Consider the following 16533-nt stretch of genomic DNA (forward strand, 5'->3'; position numbering starts at 1 on the left):
TCGCCAACAATGTCCCAATCTCAAAATAGGCAAGGCCGCCACTAAACTCCGCCACACAAAAGAACAGTTAGGTGATTCTGAAGCCTCAAGTACTGAAGATCTAGGGAAGTACCTTGCTTTAAAGCATTGATAGACTAGGGAAGTTGTATCAGTTAATAATCTCCACCCCTGCTTGGCCAACATAGCTAAATTAAACGCTCTCAGATCCCGAAACCCCATTCCACCATCCTTCTTTGACAAAGTCAGTTTATCCCAGCTCTTCCAATGAATTTTCCGTTCATTCCCTACTTGGCCCCACCAAAATCTAGCACATAAGCCATCCAACTCCTCACATAATTTCCCTGGAAGCTGAAACACGCTCATTGTATACGTTGGAATAGACTGAGCAACTGCCTTAATGAGAACTTCTTTCCCAGCTCTAGAAAGCATCATCCCCTTCCACCCCTTTAATTTTTTCCACACCCTATCTTTAATAAAATAAAAAGTATGGTATTTTGCCCTTCCAACAAGGGTAGGCAAACCCAGATATGATTCGAACCGAACCACTTCCTTCACTCCCAGAATCCCTAATGCCTCTTGCTTCTGGCTAACAGTGGTATTATTACTAAAATACACTGAAGACTTTTCCAAATTTATGCATTGTCCAGAGGCTTTAGCATAAACTTGAAGGATGTCAACAATAGCATTAATCTCTGCTGGTGTGGCCCTACCAAAAATCAATGAATCATCTGCAAAAAGAAGATTAGTTATCTTTGGTGCACTTCTACAAATAGATACCCCATGCAGACTCCCTCCATTCTCTGCTCTGTCCAATAGCGAAGTAAACCCTTCAGTACATAGCAAAAATAAATATGGAGAGAGAGGATCACCCTGACGGATTCCCCTAGAAGGCAAGACATTACCAAATGGTCTCCCATTTACTAGAACAGAGAAAGACGTCGTTGTCACACAACTCATAACCCTTTCTATCCATGTTTCAGGAAAACCCAATCGCTGCATAACCCCCTGAAGGAAAGGCCACTCCACCCTATCATATGCTTTACTCACATCCAACTTCAACGCCATATACCCTTTTTTTCCTTTCTTTCTGCAGTGCATAGTGTGTAGTGTTTCATATGCTAACAACACATTATCAGTAATAAGACGCCCAGGGACAAAAGCACTCTGAGTGGAAGATATGATACTAGGTAACACCTGCTTCAATCTATTTGCTAAAACTTTAGATATTATTTTGTAAATCACATTACACAGACTGATGGGCCTAAAATCAGACATTTTCTCCGGATTCTTCACTTTAGGAATCAGCACAATATAAGTATGATTAATATCAGGCAACATATGACCATTATTCAGAAAGTCCAACACCGCATCAACCACAGAATCACCCACAACATGCCAAAATCTTTGGTAAAATAAAGCATTCATACCATCAGGTCCAGGCGCCTTTGTTGGTCCCATTTGGAACAACGCTATCTTAACTTCATCAGCACTAAACTCACTGGACAGGGTATCATGCATCTCCGGTGTCACCTTCCTGGGGACCGCATTGAGGCATTCCTCCATCTGGTCACAATTACCTGCACAAAATAAATTGTCAAAATAGTTAGTAGCCACAGTAGCTATCTCCTCCATCTCCTCCACCCAAAGCCCTTGTTCACCTCGAATTCCCTTAATAAAATTTCGCCTTTGCCTCTGGGAGGCTTTTGAGTGAAAGTATTTAGTATTTTTATCTCCATGTTTAAGCCACGGGATCCGTGACCGTTGTGCCCAGAAAACTTCCTGCTTTAGTAGCAAATCATCCAACTGTTTACTAACACTCAAATATTCGGCCTTTGATTCTTCAGTCACTACTTCAACACTATTCAACACCTCCAAACGGTTTTGGAGAGATTTAATTGCTACATCATTCGGCTCTGACTTTGAAGATCCCCAAGCTTGCAACTCCTCACCACAAAACTTAATCTTCTCCTTTATTGAAGCTAGGCCCGAAACTCCCCCTCCCACCATCTCCCAAGCATCTTTAACCACTCCGCCACAATCCTCCCAAAGTAACCAATTTTCTTCAAATTTAAACCCCTTTTTAAATTTTTTCTGAAACCTTTGAACACTCTTCACATGCACCAAAATTGGCAAATGATCCGATGCATGGGGAGGAAGATGGGAAACTGTAGATATCGGAAATTTTTCCCGCCACTCCCTAGTTGCCACAGCTCTATCAAGTCTTAATTTGGTATTAGCTACACCTGGCCTCTTATTAGACCACGTGTATGTATACCCTTTATATCCCAAATCCTCCAAAGAACAGGAATCTAACACAGTCCTGAAAGCATCGATCTCTGCTGAATTAGGTGGCCTTAAACTAAATTTTTCTGCACTATTTAAAATAGCATTAAAATCTCCTGCACACAGCCATGCACCATTAACAAAACTCCTCAGATGTTCCAATAAGTGCCAAGATTTTTCTTTGTTCTGAGCCTCAGGCCAACCATAAAAGCCAGTAAAAAACCAAACAAACCCATCCTCTTCAGTGACCTTCATCAGAATGTGATTAGGTGAATAATTAACCAGATCCATCCCAACTTCCTTCTTCCATAGTAAAGCCAATCCACCTCCTGTATTTGGTTGTTTGACTATAATTTTATTCTGAAATTGCAAATCTCCATACAAATTATCAAAACCTTCCTTATCCAGACGTGTTTCCATAAGAAAACACACATTGGGAGCTTGTTCCCTCATATTATAGTAGGAAATAAAAAATAATAGCATATTAATTAGGAGATTCAAATGGCAATGGAAAGAATTTTGATATGTATCATTGTCATATGCTTTCACAACGTGAAAATGCCGATAAATAAATTTTGTAACTTACCTTTTATTTTATTTTTGGGCGCATAATGTTTATACTAGGGGACCATTTCTCAAAAAGTAGTTGGCATATTAAATAATTACTATTAGGGTAATTTACACATACCACTTTTATTTTGTGACACTAACCTTCCTTACGGTTTACTTTATAAATAATTTACAACACTTGTGATTTCTTTATGAGCTAGTTTCACTAACTTTTAATGGAATTTGATTATGTAACAAGTGGAAACATCACATAACACACACACATATATATAATTTTTGTAGCAAAATTAAAAATAAAATAAAATAAAACATGTGTTTTTATTTTATATATATATATATATATAATTTTTATTTTAAAAATCTAATTTGTAAATGAATAAAAAAATTTGAAAATTAACAGAGGAGTAGCCTTATTTTTTAGGTAATGTTTTAGTGGAAGTTAGAGTTGTATTTTTACCGGATTATCCTTTAATTTTGTCTTTTTTTAAACATAGGGGTGTAGAGGTATTTAAAAAAAAAAAAAAAATGAGAATCCCAAAAAGGAGAAACCTCTTAAATAGTAGTGTATATACACACACACAAAGTCATTAATGTGAATATCAAATGATATTTTTTAGGAAGAAAACTCATATTACATTTGCATATTCATTATATATATTTTTTTTATCTTTGAAGGATATTTTGAATGAATAAGTTGTTAAAGTTCCACTAATGAATCAAATATTCTTAATAGTTAGATTAACACCAAGTACGACTTCCGCAAATTATGTTATTAGGTAATTACCCCAAATTTGGTTTCTTATTACACAAATTTTATGAAGAAGAATAAATTAGTAGATAAAGAATTTAATGTCCTGTTAAATAACTTTTGTTTTTATATTACTTTTTGAAAGATAATAATAATGTTCTTTCTTTCTCTCTTTACTTTGTTAAGACTCAAGCTTTGTTATTTTCCCTTTTGTTCACGAGCCATTTACTTTTTATAGGTTTTGAATCTTAAAATATATTGATAAAATAAGGAATTTTTTTTTGAATGAATTTCGAAAACATAGAAGAGATAATAGTGTATTCACTATAGGTGTGATAAAAATTTAATATGTTAATAAAAAAAAATTCCATAAAATAACTTCACCCAAAGATATAAGGAAAAAAAAATACAAATTCTAATTGAGGCAGGGTCATTAGTTGCAAACTATCTGTTAGCTGCTAATTCTAATTTGTAAACTAACTTGTTTGTTTCAATCAGATATAAACGAATGCGAAAACAAGACACTCAATAAATGTCCCAACAAGTCAGATTGTGTGAATACACAAGGTAGCTACAATTGCAACAAGCCAAAATCTCCAGTGAAGATGGCCATTATAGGTATGCCAATTTTTTAACTGTTATACGTATGCCTTATACTTAAGGGTGTGGGCAGTACGGTCGGCTTAGTTTTTTCTTAAATTTATTATCAAAACGATAGGGATCGGTTTTCTCATAATTGGAACCGATACACACCGCCTGAGGTCGGTTTTTAAACCGATAGCAGTGCGATTTTTTGCGGTCGGTTTGGTTGGTTTGCTTGGCTTGATATATTAAAAAAACTATATCAATACACAACCTGTATAATATTTCAAACAAAATGTCCAATTGACAAAATTTTCACACATAAACCGGTTTACATATTAATACAAAAACATGTTCACACATTAATATATCAACCTGTTCACACATAAACCTATTTACACATTAATACATCAACCTTTACAATGAATTTATTGTATAACAAATAAACAAAAGCCAATGCCTAATAGCCTAATAGCCTAATAGATAGTACGGTAGTACCACAGGTCCATAGTAGTTCTACTCTACAGCGTCTACTTACTCAAAATCCCCAAGTCAAAAAACATAAAAATAAAAATACAAAAATGCTGAAAATATACTAGGCAATATTTGAAACAAACTAGATTAGTGGACTTGGAGAATAGAGAGAGAATACAGAGAGACAAAATGGATTAGTAGACTATGAAACATCGAAACTTACCGGCGGTATTGTGGCGGACTGGTAGGGGAGTGAGCACTGCTATACTGAGCAGCTTCAGTGCTACAGCAACTGGGAGGCGAGAGAGAGAGATTTCTGAGATCAAAATTTGGAAAAGAAGTATTTATATGGTTCCTCAATTTTTGTGACCCTAGCCTTCCGGTTCCGTGACGTCTTTTGCCTCTTTTTTTTTTCTTATTTTTTTTTTAACAGCCTAGTGAACGGCGTTGTTTCATTTGGTTATAGGCGTAAAAGCTTAATTTAAATATATTAAAATATTAAAGAATATATATATATATATATATATATAATAAAACAGATCGGTTCGGTGAGGATTCGGTTTTCGGAAATCAATTCCAACTGCATCACTGCACCGGCACTGGAAAAATCCACTATCTCCCCTCACCGGCCTCGGCTTCTGCGGTTGGCCCTAGGCGCGGTGTGGTTTCTCGGCTCCGATCAGCCCCAGTGGTTGTAGCGGTTATTTGCACACCCCTACTTATACTGATTCAACTAGACAGTAACTTGTGTAATGCATGAAAAATTTTTAATATAATTTTTTTTTTTCACTTTATAAGACTAAATATGAAATTTGATAATCATAATAGTTATTAATAGACATTTATTATTATTATTGTATTTATATATAGAACTATATATTCTACCATTAAAATAAAATATAATGTGTCGTGATTCAAATTATGGGTTTAAATTAATATAGAAATAAATTTATATTCAATTAAAAAATATTATAATGACATGTAAAGTTGTGCGATCTCAAAAGCTTATTTGGCAAAATATTTGAGGTGAACCATGAGTCAAATGTTTTCAATATTATAAATATTAGTCGTTAATCTATGCAATGAATGATAATTTATATAGTATGATATAATTTTTTTTATCTTAAGTATTAAAGTCGAAAATTATAGTAGATCTTAATAAGAATTTGTTTTTTTTATGATTGTGTTTGTATATAGAACTATATATTCTAGGAATCAGATAGAATTAATTTTTGTAAGGGCCTTTTATGCTTTTGGACTAAGGCATTCTGCAGTAGGTAGGAGAGTTGGGCCTGACTCGTTATCTCCATAGGATCTGCTCAGAGCTAGTCCGTACACAAGATAAGACACCCCAAAAAAACAACAAGCAATGTGTGTGTGTGTGTGTGTGAATGTATATATAAAGCAATAGAATCATAATATATAAAAATGTAGTCTCCACAAAAATTGAACTAAAGAGAGCCTAAACCCCAACTTATATAACTTTTTTACCAGATTAGGCTATAAAGTTATACATTTTGGAGGATAGGTCAGGATAGCTACTTTTTGTATGATGAGATTACAAAGAGTGGGTTTATTACGTGAAGGAGGCAAAAGATTTGACTATTTATGCATCTTGTTTCTGCCATGTTCACTCTTGTTATTTCTCTAAGTCTCGCTTCACTCTTTCCCATTTCTCTCTTCTTTCTTTTTTAGTTCCCTATTTAGATTGCCTAGGTCAATATTTTTGTTGCTCTTATGGGTACCGTTCCTATTTATACACCAAATCAAGTTTTTGTGATTTCTCTCTTTTACTCTCATTACTCACCAACCATTTTTGTCTACTGCAAACACTCTTCAAAGGCGCCCATTACCCTTCTTGTCGTATAGGTTCAACCTCCACTGCCTCTGAGCATGTGTCTCTTCCACTACATATCTCACAACAAATTCTCACCCATTTTCATTCTACCGTGTACCTATCTGCCTCCTTTGAATGGTAAAACCTTGGGTCTCTTTATACCAATCCCTCTAGCATGCACCAAGTGGACCCAACCGGTTTACTACCTATTTTGGGTAAAGATGCTTTCCCAACAGAGCACCTCCCAAAAGAGGTCATGGTAGAATATCGAAATAAGCTCTTTTCCCCCCTTCCACCAAACCATATCCTCTATAATCCCTTTAGGCATGGGCCCACCCTCCTTGCATTGGCTAGGTATAAGTTGGTGGTGCTCTTGCCATTGCAATGTTGTCTTCTTCCTTCACGCCTTACATTCTTTCTGTCCCACATGGTTTTTGCTGCTGTTATTTGATTTTTGTCCCTTTTATTCTTCATCGAGGCTGAGGCTTCCCACTTGCATCCATCCTTTATGGAGAATGATGTGGGCTTGACCCATTTTACCTTGCTAGGTTGGGCCATGGGCCTTTCAAGGACTTTCCCATATTGCTTTTCATTGATTCCTGTCAAGTTGGCCTATTGGGCATTTTTCCTCCTTCCTTCCTCGTTGATCCCATTCAAGGGCCATTCTTATTTCTTGAAGAGGGTCATCTCCCCATGACTGAATCTTTCACATTGCCCATGGGCCAATGTTTTCTATTCCTTGTTCTTTATAGGTATTTTTTTTTCTCTTTAGGCCCCTGCTTGTGCCATGCTTATTCACTTTCTGGGCCTTAGGAGTATGACCCTATTGTTTTGCTTCTATTCTCTAATCTCTCCCTCATTTTTCTTGGTTTGGTTTGGGCCTTTATGTCCATATTATCATAAATGGGTATCAATAAATTTTAAATTTATTTACTTATAAAATTATATATTCTAGCATTTATAGAAAATATGATGTGCCAAAATTCTAATGGATGGTTTAAATATATATTAGAATTCAAAGTCAATTTAAAAGTATATATTAAAATAATTATGTGTAAAATTGTGAGGTTTCAATAGTCTATATGACCCAATATCACGAGATTTATCAAAAGTTAAATGCCTTTAGTGGTTTTATTTTTATTTTATTTTATTTTTTTTTAATAATTTGATAGCTATAACAGGACATGTGAGATTTGAACTTTAGATGTCTTGAAAATACAAAACAATGTCAACCAATTGAGTTAGAAGGCACTTGGCATAAATTATAGTTATAAATTTGAAAAATAAATAAAGTAAAAATAAAAACAAGATCATAGTTACGTGATAGAGAAGCACTATACCATAAGTCCTTGACAAGAGGGACTATACACAAATTTTCATCCATTATTGTAACTAGCTCGTAACCCCATATATTTGTATGGATACACATAAAAATATACAATAAGATACATATTGATAGTCATTTTTATATTTTGTTAACTCTTTAAAAAATTTTGTAAGGATATTATTAGGTATAAAATGTAAATTGTCCTTCTTTTTTTTTTTAATGATTGTGAAACACTTTCCTTTTTTTGTTTGTTTTTTTTTTTTTTTTACGATTCATCTATTCTAGACTCTTTGATTTTTGTACTTAATAATAACTCACTTGGATGAATATTTATGATGTGGTCCTACATTTGATTCTAAAATTAAAAAATAAAACTCTTTAAGAATAAATAATTTAGGACACATGACGCAAAATTGGAACTCTAATTTGGAATTCTAATATGAGTTTCTCTCAGTTTTACCTATTATATATATATATATATATATATAGATTCTATGGTGATATATAATTCTAACTTCCATTCATTAGCATGGAATTTTTTTAGTTAAATTTTTGTATGGATTTGAATTTTTGTTTTTACTTGGCAAATAGAATTGTACTTTTAGTTTATTGGTTTTACTCAGCTTAGCGGATCATGGAAGGAAATGAGTTGGCCACTTGGGTATCCTACCATTCTGAGCTAAAACAGATTCCCAAAAAAAAAAAAAAAAAAAAAAAAAAAAAAAACTATATTTTATGCTCTTTTAGGTTGTGTTTAGCATTGGCTGAAAAATTCAGTTTTTTTTTTTTAATAACTATTTAGCTTATTTTTACTACTATTTAACTTATTTTTGCTATTATTCATAGCTCCCATTGTACTTTTTTGTACTATTTATAGACCCAATTATACTATTTTAGTTAGCTTAACTTTTTTTTTTTTTTTTTTTTGGAGAAACAAACACACACACAGATACACAAGGGAGAGGGAAAGGGGTTCTAACAAAAAAACATACCACAACTCCACTCAAAAGTTATAATAAACCTAGCTTTTAGCTTTATCTACCTTATTTTCACCAAAAAAAGAAAAAAATTAGTTTCACCTAAAATAAGCTGTTCCCAAACTAAATTTATGTACGTTTAGAAGATGAAGAAGTACTTTAAGTTTTGTTCTTTTCGCAATATATCACTAGAAGATAAACCATGCATTTTATAATTTGATAGTTTCAGACTTTTAGCAGAATTGAATTACTCATCACTCTTACATGCCTTTTATTTATTTATTTACTTAAAAATGTACTAAATCATAATATGATTGTCTATTATTTAATACTAGTGTGTAACTCAAGCATATACATGGGTACATTTAAAAACAATTACAATTACATATATATAATATTAATAGTCAAAGCTGATAGAAAATTCAATTAAATTTTAAATTAGAATCTAATTTTGCGCCATGTGTCTCATTTAATTTTTAAATTTGTGTGTCAAGTGAAGTTCAATTTTTAAATTTTAATTGAAGTTCAATTTTAATTTGTGTGTCTCGATTTTAATTTTAATTTTTAATTGAAGTTCAATTTTTCGTTATGTGTCTTAACTAATTTTTTTTAATTTTTGTGGCAAGTAAATTATTGGGTACAAAAACTAAAGAGTTTACATCCAATTAAAATCCAATTTTGTGCCTGCGGGGGGTCAGTTAATCAATAATTGTTAAAATCGTGTTAACTGGGTCTGAGACCCATCCGAGGACATTAAACTATCCGAGGAGGCCCATATAAGGTTATAAGGGGAACTAAATGAGAAGAAGAGTAGATATCACATGAGATGGGTCCAGTATTCGTCCGAGGACAAAATCATTCTCGGCAATATATGTCCGAGGATGATCTAAACGCAATATTGTCATAAACACATTCCAAAGCTACGTTACCACTAAAGATGAGACATGGGTCCAAGGGTAAGAAAGAAAAGTTAAACAAATATCTTAAACAACTGCTGCCTCTGCATTAATTGTCTCTCAACCAACTCTCTGGCCGCATTAATGTGGAAGTGATGCCTGAACAGTAATGAAGCAGCCTTACAACTGTTGGTTGAAGGTTCTAGGAAGTGTTGGATGGGACAAGAAGGGATCCCCCGAATCCAACCTACACGTGTGTGGTGAAGATGACACCAAGAGGGCAGTATGTAACATGCAAGTATGCATTAAGAAAGGGGGATGATTGGAACATGAAAATGGTGGCCACTTAGAAGAAAATCTCACGAAACAAAGAACTTAGCTCATATCAAGGATAAATTGGTAGTAATACTGGTATTTATCCATCTAGAGACGTTAAGTTTAATCGTTTTTCTTTTGAATCTAATCTAATTCTTTACATCCACGCTCTACAAATTTATTGTTTGGGCCTTTGGCGTTCGAACCCAATACGAGATTGGGATCGATACAAATTGAGTCCTTATAATTGGCGTCGTCTGTGCGAAGAGCTTGATTTAGATCAAAATAAATCCGGTTCAATGTACATGATGGAAGAAGCAAGCCCACATTGCTACACAACAGGTCCACACCAGGTAGATGCCAATCCACATCAAGCGGAGTCAAGAGGTTCCCAACATGGTAATCCGCTCCGGAGCCCTGAACGAAGAGAAGGCCGTGAGGGGAGTGTACGCACAACTCATACCACCAAAAGTCATTCTCGTGGGAAGAGTCATGTTTCTCATGCAAAGAATGTCAGGAACTTGCAACGTGAAATTGACAAGTTGAAAAGAGAGTTGTGTCGCGCCCGACGAGGACGTTCCCTGCGTAGCTCCGAACCGTCATCCGAAGAGACAGATGGAGCTACTTATAGGCGGAGATCCAAAACTCCGCCTAGTGAGACTTTTTCCTATGAAGAGGAACACAGCCATCGACGTAGGTGCAAAAGCCGGCCTAGCAGAGGCTTGGGGAACAACGCCATGAACAAAGCGTTAAGCCAAGTCTCCAAATCACCCTTCACCAGGAATATAGAAGACGCGATTCTTCCTCAGCGATTCCATCAGTCTACCTTCACCTTATATGACGGTCGGACAGACTCAGTAGAACACATTAGTCATTTTAGTCAAAAGATGGCAATCTACTCTAAAGATGAGGCCTTGATATGCAAGGTCTTTTCATCAAGTTTGGGTCTGGTGGCAATGAGATGATTTAATAGTTTAAGGGCCAACTCTATTAAGTCCTTCAAAAAGCTTACCCAGGCTTTTGGTGCTTGCTTTATCACTTGCGGTAGGGTTCCTCGACCTTTGGGATCCTTGCTGTCTATGTCCATACGAGAGGGCGAGACTCTCAAAACTTATTCAGATAGATACTGGGAAATGTTTAATGAAATAGAGGGAGAGCATGACAATGTGGCTATAAGTACTTTCAAGGCTGGTCTTCCAACCGAGCACGATTTAAGGAAATCTCTAACTGGTAAACCTGTCACTAGTGTACACCAATTGGTGGATAGGATTGACAAGTACAGTAGAGTAGAAGATGACCAACTTTAGGGAAAAGGAAAGGCCAAGGTAATCCCTCAAGAGAGGAGGGATTTCAGGTCGGACTGTTACAATAGTAACCAACCTCGAAAAGACTTTGGTGGGCAATCAGGGTCTGCTGATATCCAAGTGGTTAATACAGTGTTTCGGGAGCTAGTGCAGCAGGTATTGGAGAAGATAAAGAATGAGCCATTTTTTAAATGGCCAAACAAGATGTCAGGAGAGCCTAAAAGACGCAACCAGAATCTTTATTGCCACTATCATCAGGATCATGGGCATACGACGGAGGATTGATGGAATTTATGGAACCATTTAGAACAGTTGGTTCGAAAAGGGAAATTGAGGCAACTCTTGCATCATTCCAATGGTAGGGTAGGACAAGCAGGCTCAGAGATGCGTGGGGACGCTTCTTCAAGACTCCCCTTTGGCACAATAAACGTTATTTTTGCCGCCTCAGGGAGGATTGGATCTTGCCCTTCCAGGGTACTGTCGGTGTTCCGACCTTCGGCCGAGGATTATTGCCAAGCATCGAAAAGAGCCAGAGTGGGCATCCCTCTGATTTTGGGCTTTTTGGATGAGGACAAGGTTGGAACTATACAGCCCCATGATGATGCTTTAGTGGTCATGCTGAGAATTGGTGGGTATGATGTAAAAAGGGTGATGATTGATCAAGGCAGTGCTGTTGATATAATATACCCAGATTTGTATAAAGGGCTAGGTTTGAAGCCTGAGGACTTGGCAGCCTATAGTTCCCCTTTGGTGAGTTTTGAGGGAAGGATGGTCATTCCAAAAGGACAAATCAAACTACTCGTGCAAACCGGTGTGGATGTGGTGGAGGTAGACTTCATTGTTGTAGATGTTTTCTCTCCATACACGGCTATCATGGGCAGACTTTGGCTTCATACCCTGGGAGCAGTCTCATCTACTCTGAATCAGAAAGTGAAATACCCCTCTAGAGGCCAAGTATTGGAGATAGTAGGAAGCTAGGTTACAGCTCGGCGGTGCCTAGTGGCGGATATACAACATCGGCCAGAGGTAGAGACCTCGGCTATCCCCGATAATGGATTATAGCAATTAAAACCCCCAATATTACCCTTAGATGGACCAGCTGACAAGGTAAAGTGTGAGGATTTGGAGAGGGTAATTATTGCTGACGACCCGAAGAGATTTTTCCAGGTTGGGGCTAAACTGCCTTTGCAAGAGAAGCAGCGATTGTTGGAATTCCTTAGAGAAAATGTAGACATGTTTGCATGGAGCCCGTATGAAGCCCCAGGTGTAGATCCGAATTTCATTTGTCATTGACTCAACGTGAATCCTACCGTTATTCCGAGAAGACAGCCACTTCGGGGACCATCAAAAGAGCACGCCAAAGCTGTCAGAAGTGAGGTGGCCAAGCTGAAGAAGGCAGGGGCTATTAAAGAAGTTTTTTACCCTCAATAGTTAGCCAATACGGTGGTGGTAAAGAAAAAGACAAGAAAGTGGCGAATATGCGTGGGCTTCATGGACCTCAATAGGGCTTGTCCTAAGGATCCTTTTCCCATGCCGAAGATAGACCAGTTGGTGGATGCGACCGTTGGTCATCCTCATATGAGTTTTTTGAATGCCTTTCAAGGATATCACCAAATACCGTTAGCATTGGACGATCAAGAGAAGACGGCTTAGGATATCACCCCTATTGGAAATTATGATTATAAAGTGATGCCATTTGGCTTGAAAAATGCAGGATCTACCTATCAACGAATGATGACTAAAATGTTCGAACCACAACTGGGCAGAAACATTGAAGTCTACATCGATGATATAGTAGTGAAGAGTAAAGTGGAGTCTGAGCATGTGGAAGATCTTATGAACATCTTTGGAATACTGAGAAAGTATAAGCTACGTCTGAATGCTTTAAAGTGTTCTTTTGGTGTAGGCTCCGGGAGGTTCTTGGGATACATGGTGACTCATAGAGGAATTGAAATGAACCCAGATCAGATTAAGGCTATCAACGATTTGCAAGCACCTCGGAATCCGAAAGAGGTACAGAAACCAACTGGAATGACTGCTGATTTAAACTGATTTATTTCTAGGTTGGCTGAGAGGTGTTGTCCCTTTTTCCTTCTACTGTACAAGTGGAAAGGATTTGAATGGACCGAGGAGTGTGCTGTGGCATTTCGACAGTTGAAGAAGTACCTGTCTAGGCCGCCTATCATGTCTAGTCCTGAGGTGGATGAGGTTTTGTTTGCTTATCTGACAGTTGCCCCTCATGCAGTTAGTTTTGTCTTAATGTGAAAGGACAGCGGCATCCAAAGACCAGTTTATTACGTAAGTAAGTCCCTTCATGAAGCTGAGGTGAGATACTTATCATTGGAAAAGGCCATCTTGGCAGTAGTCCATACAACACGTAAACTTCCACATTACTTTTAAGCCCATACTGTGGTTGTTTTAACTCAGCTACCTCTCAAGTCCATACTCAGAAGTACAAATTATATTGGGAGAATTGCTAAGTAGGGCACAATCCTAGGGGCTTTCGACATCAAGTATATGCCTCGCACCTCTGTGAAAGGCCAAGTCCTCGCCGATCTGGTAGTTGAGTTCACCGAGTGTCCAGAAGAAGCTAACATGAAGCAAAGTGACATGGATGAAAAGTCGGTTGGTCTAATCTCCACACACGGTGGTTCCTCTTGGAGAGTATATGTGGACGGAGTAGCAAACCAATGGGGGGCAGGATTGGGGCTAGTTTTGATATCCCCTGAAGAAATCGTCATTGATAAATCCTTGAGGTTGGGATTCCCGGCTACTAACAACGAAGTAGAGTATGAGACTTTGTTGTTGGGAATGAGTATGGTCTAGAAAATGGGTGGAAAGGTAGCAGAATTATTCTCAGATTCAAGATTGGTGGTAGGCCAAGTGAAAGGTGAACTGGAAGCTCGAGATCCGAGAATGCAGGGATATTTGAGTCAAGTTAGATGTATGCAAATGAAATTTGAATCCTTTGACTTGTCGCATATCCCCCGAGGTGAAAATACCCACGTCGATTCCCTAGCAACTCGTGCCACCTCTTCAGTATGGAGTTTTCCTCGGGTGATAATTGTCAAAGATTTGTGTACCTCCATCCCACTAGGAAAGGACATACATCAGGTTCATCAAATCAATCTAGTGCCGAGCTTGATGGATCCCATATTGAAATTTCTAGAAAGTGACACCTTGCCCAGAGAGAAAATAGAAGCTGAGAAAATACGGAGGAAAGCTCCTCGGTTTTGGCTGTCCAAGGATAAAAAGTTATACAAACGCTCTTTTTCTGGGCCGTACCTGCTTTGTATACATCTGGAGATGTTAGAGTCACTCCTAGAAGAGCTGCATGAAGGTATTTACGGAAGTCATACAGGGGGAAGGTTCCTGACACATCGGGCCATTACTCAAGGATATTGGTGGTCAAATATGCAGAAGGAAGTGCAGGAGTATGTTAGAAAATGTGACCAGTGTCAGAGGTTCGCTCCCAACATCCACCAGCCTGGAGGAATTATTAACCCTCTGTCCAGCTCTTGGCCTTTTGCTCAATGGGGGCTGCATATAGTCTGCCCTTTTCCTACAGCCTTAGGAAACAAAAAGTATATGCTGGTCGGCATGGATTATTTTACTAAATGGGTCGAAACTGAACCTTTGGCTAACATCAGAGACGTAGATGTTAAGAGGTTTCTTTGGAAGAATATTGTTACACGATTTGGAACTCCACGCACTATTGTCTCGGATAACGGCCTTTAATTTGATAGTAAGGCCTTCAGGCAATACTGTTCAGACTTAGGCATAAAGAATAGATATTCCACTCCGACCTATCCTCAAGGGAATGGGCAAGCTGAAGCTGTTAACAAAGTAACAGTCAATGGACTTAAGAAGAGACTGGATGATGCAAAAGGAAAATGAGTGGAGGAATTGCCACATGTTCTTTGGACCTATTGAACAACGCCTCGACGATCAACAGGAGAGACTCATTTTTCCATGACTTATGGAGCCGAGGCTGTCATCCCTCTGGAAACTGGATTCCCAACGTTAAGGACTAGTACATTTTCCTCGGGCGGTAATGATGGGCTGTTGGGAAAGAGTTTAGACTTAATTGAAGAGCGAAAGGGAGAACGCAATGGTCCAATTGGCTTACTACCAGCATAAACTCAAGTAAAGCTGTGATACTAATGTAAAGCTGAGACCATTAGCGGTGGGAGATCTGGTGTTGAGGAAAGTTCTGGGAACCACAAAAAATCCAGCCTGGGGAAAATTGGGGCCTAATTAGGAATGGCCTTATCGGATTACTTCAGTAGCTGGAATAGGAGCCTATTATCTGGAAGACCTAGATAAAAAAACTGTACTCCATCCTTGGAATGTAAATAATCTAAAGAGGTATTATTATTAATAAAAATAATCTAGATTGGGTTTCTTTTAATTTATGCCAATCATGCATTTTGTGTTTTCACATCCTATGACATCTATTGAAGTATTAAATAGAAACTAAGTTATGTCAGGTCCTCGGACCACAAACTTAGTGAAAATTAATGCCCTATGACATCTATTGAAGTGTTAAACAGAAACTAAGTTATATCAGGTCCTCGGACCACAAACTTAGTAGAAATTAATGCCCTATGACATCTATTGAAGTGTTAAACAGAAACTAAGTTATGTCAGTTCTTCGGACCACAAACTTAGTGGAAATTAATGCCCTATGACATCTATTGGAGTATTAAACAGAAACTAAGTTATGTCAAGTCCTCATACCACAAACTTAGTAGAAATTGATACTCTTTGAAATCTATTGTGTCACTAATTGGGTTCCATGGAAACTAGTACAGCCTCTTGCTATTGAAATGCTAGTACCACTCGGGCTTGTGCATTCCAGAATAATAAATTCTCAAATATCGTCCTGGGATCATAGGGTTTTTAATTATCTATTGAAGATATAAACCCTAATAAGCCTATGAACATTATTTAATGTATAATTGAAGTTCTTTATACCCAATTTTATCCAAATTTTGAACATCCCCTTAAGTTTCAATTTATTAGAAGGAATGCATATGCATCCAAAATGTCTCCCTGAGATCTCATAATATTAATGTTTATCACCCATTTTTAACCGCCAACTGTTAATGTGTATAAGTAATTTTTTCTCTTGCAAACAAAAGACAGTCAAGATAAATCCATTCAAGCTAAGATAACAAAGTGAACAAGTACAAAAATAAGAATAAAACGTCATTAACA

General features: G+C 37.2%; 1 protein-coding gene across 8 annotated transcripts in view; it reads left to right on the forward strand.

Moving 5' to 3' along the window:
• The window catches only part of LOC126725674 (wall-associated receptor kinase-like 8), a 212175-nt gene that overhangs the window by 88716 nt on the left and 106926 nt on the right, over window positions 1-16533 (forward strand). For 5 of the 8 annotated variants that reach the window (XM_050430499.1, XM_050430497.1, XM_050430496.1 and 2 more), the window contains exon 2: window positions 4100-4219. The exons of the other annotated variants lie outside the window; for them this stretch is intronic. In XM_050430499.1, coding sequence (XP_050286456.1) covers window positions 4100-4219 — 120 coding nt within the window. The remainder of the gene's footprint in view (window positions 1-4099; window positions 4220-16533) is intronic. 8 annotated transcript variants of the gene reach the window in all.

This window comes from Quercus robur, chromosome 5 (genome assembly GCF_932294415.1).
Source record: "Quercus robur chromosome 5, dhQueRobu3.1, whole genome shotgun sequence".
Classification (NCBI taxonomy): domain Eukaryota; kingdom Viridiplantae; phylum Streptophyta; class Magnoliopsida; order Fagales; family Fagaceae; genus Quercus; species Quercus robur.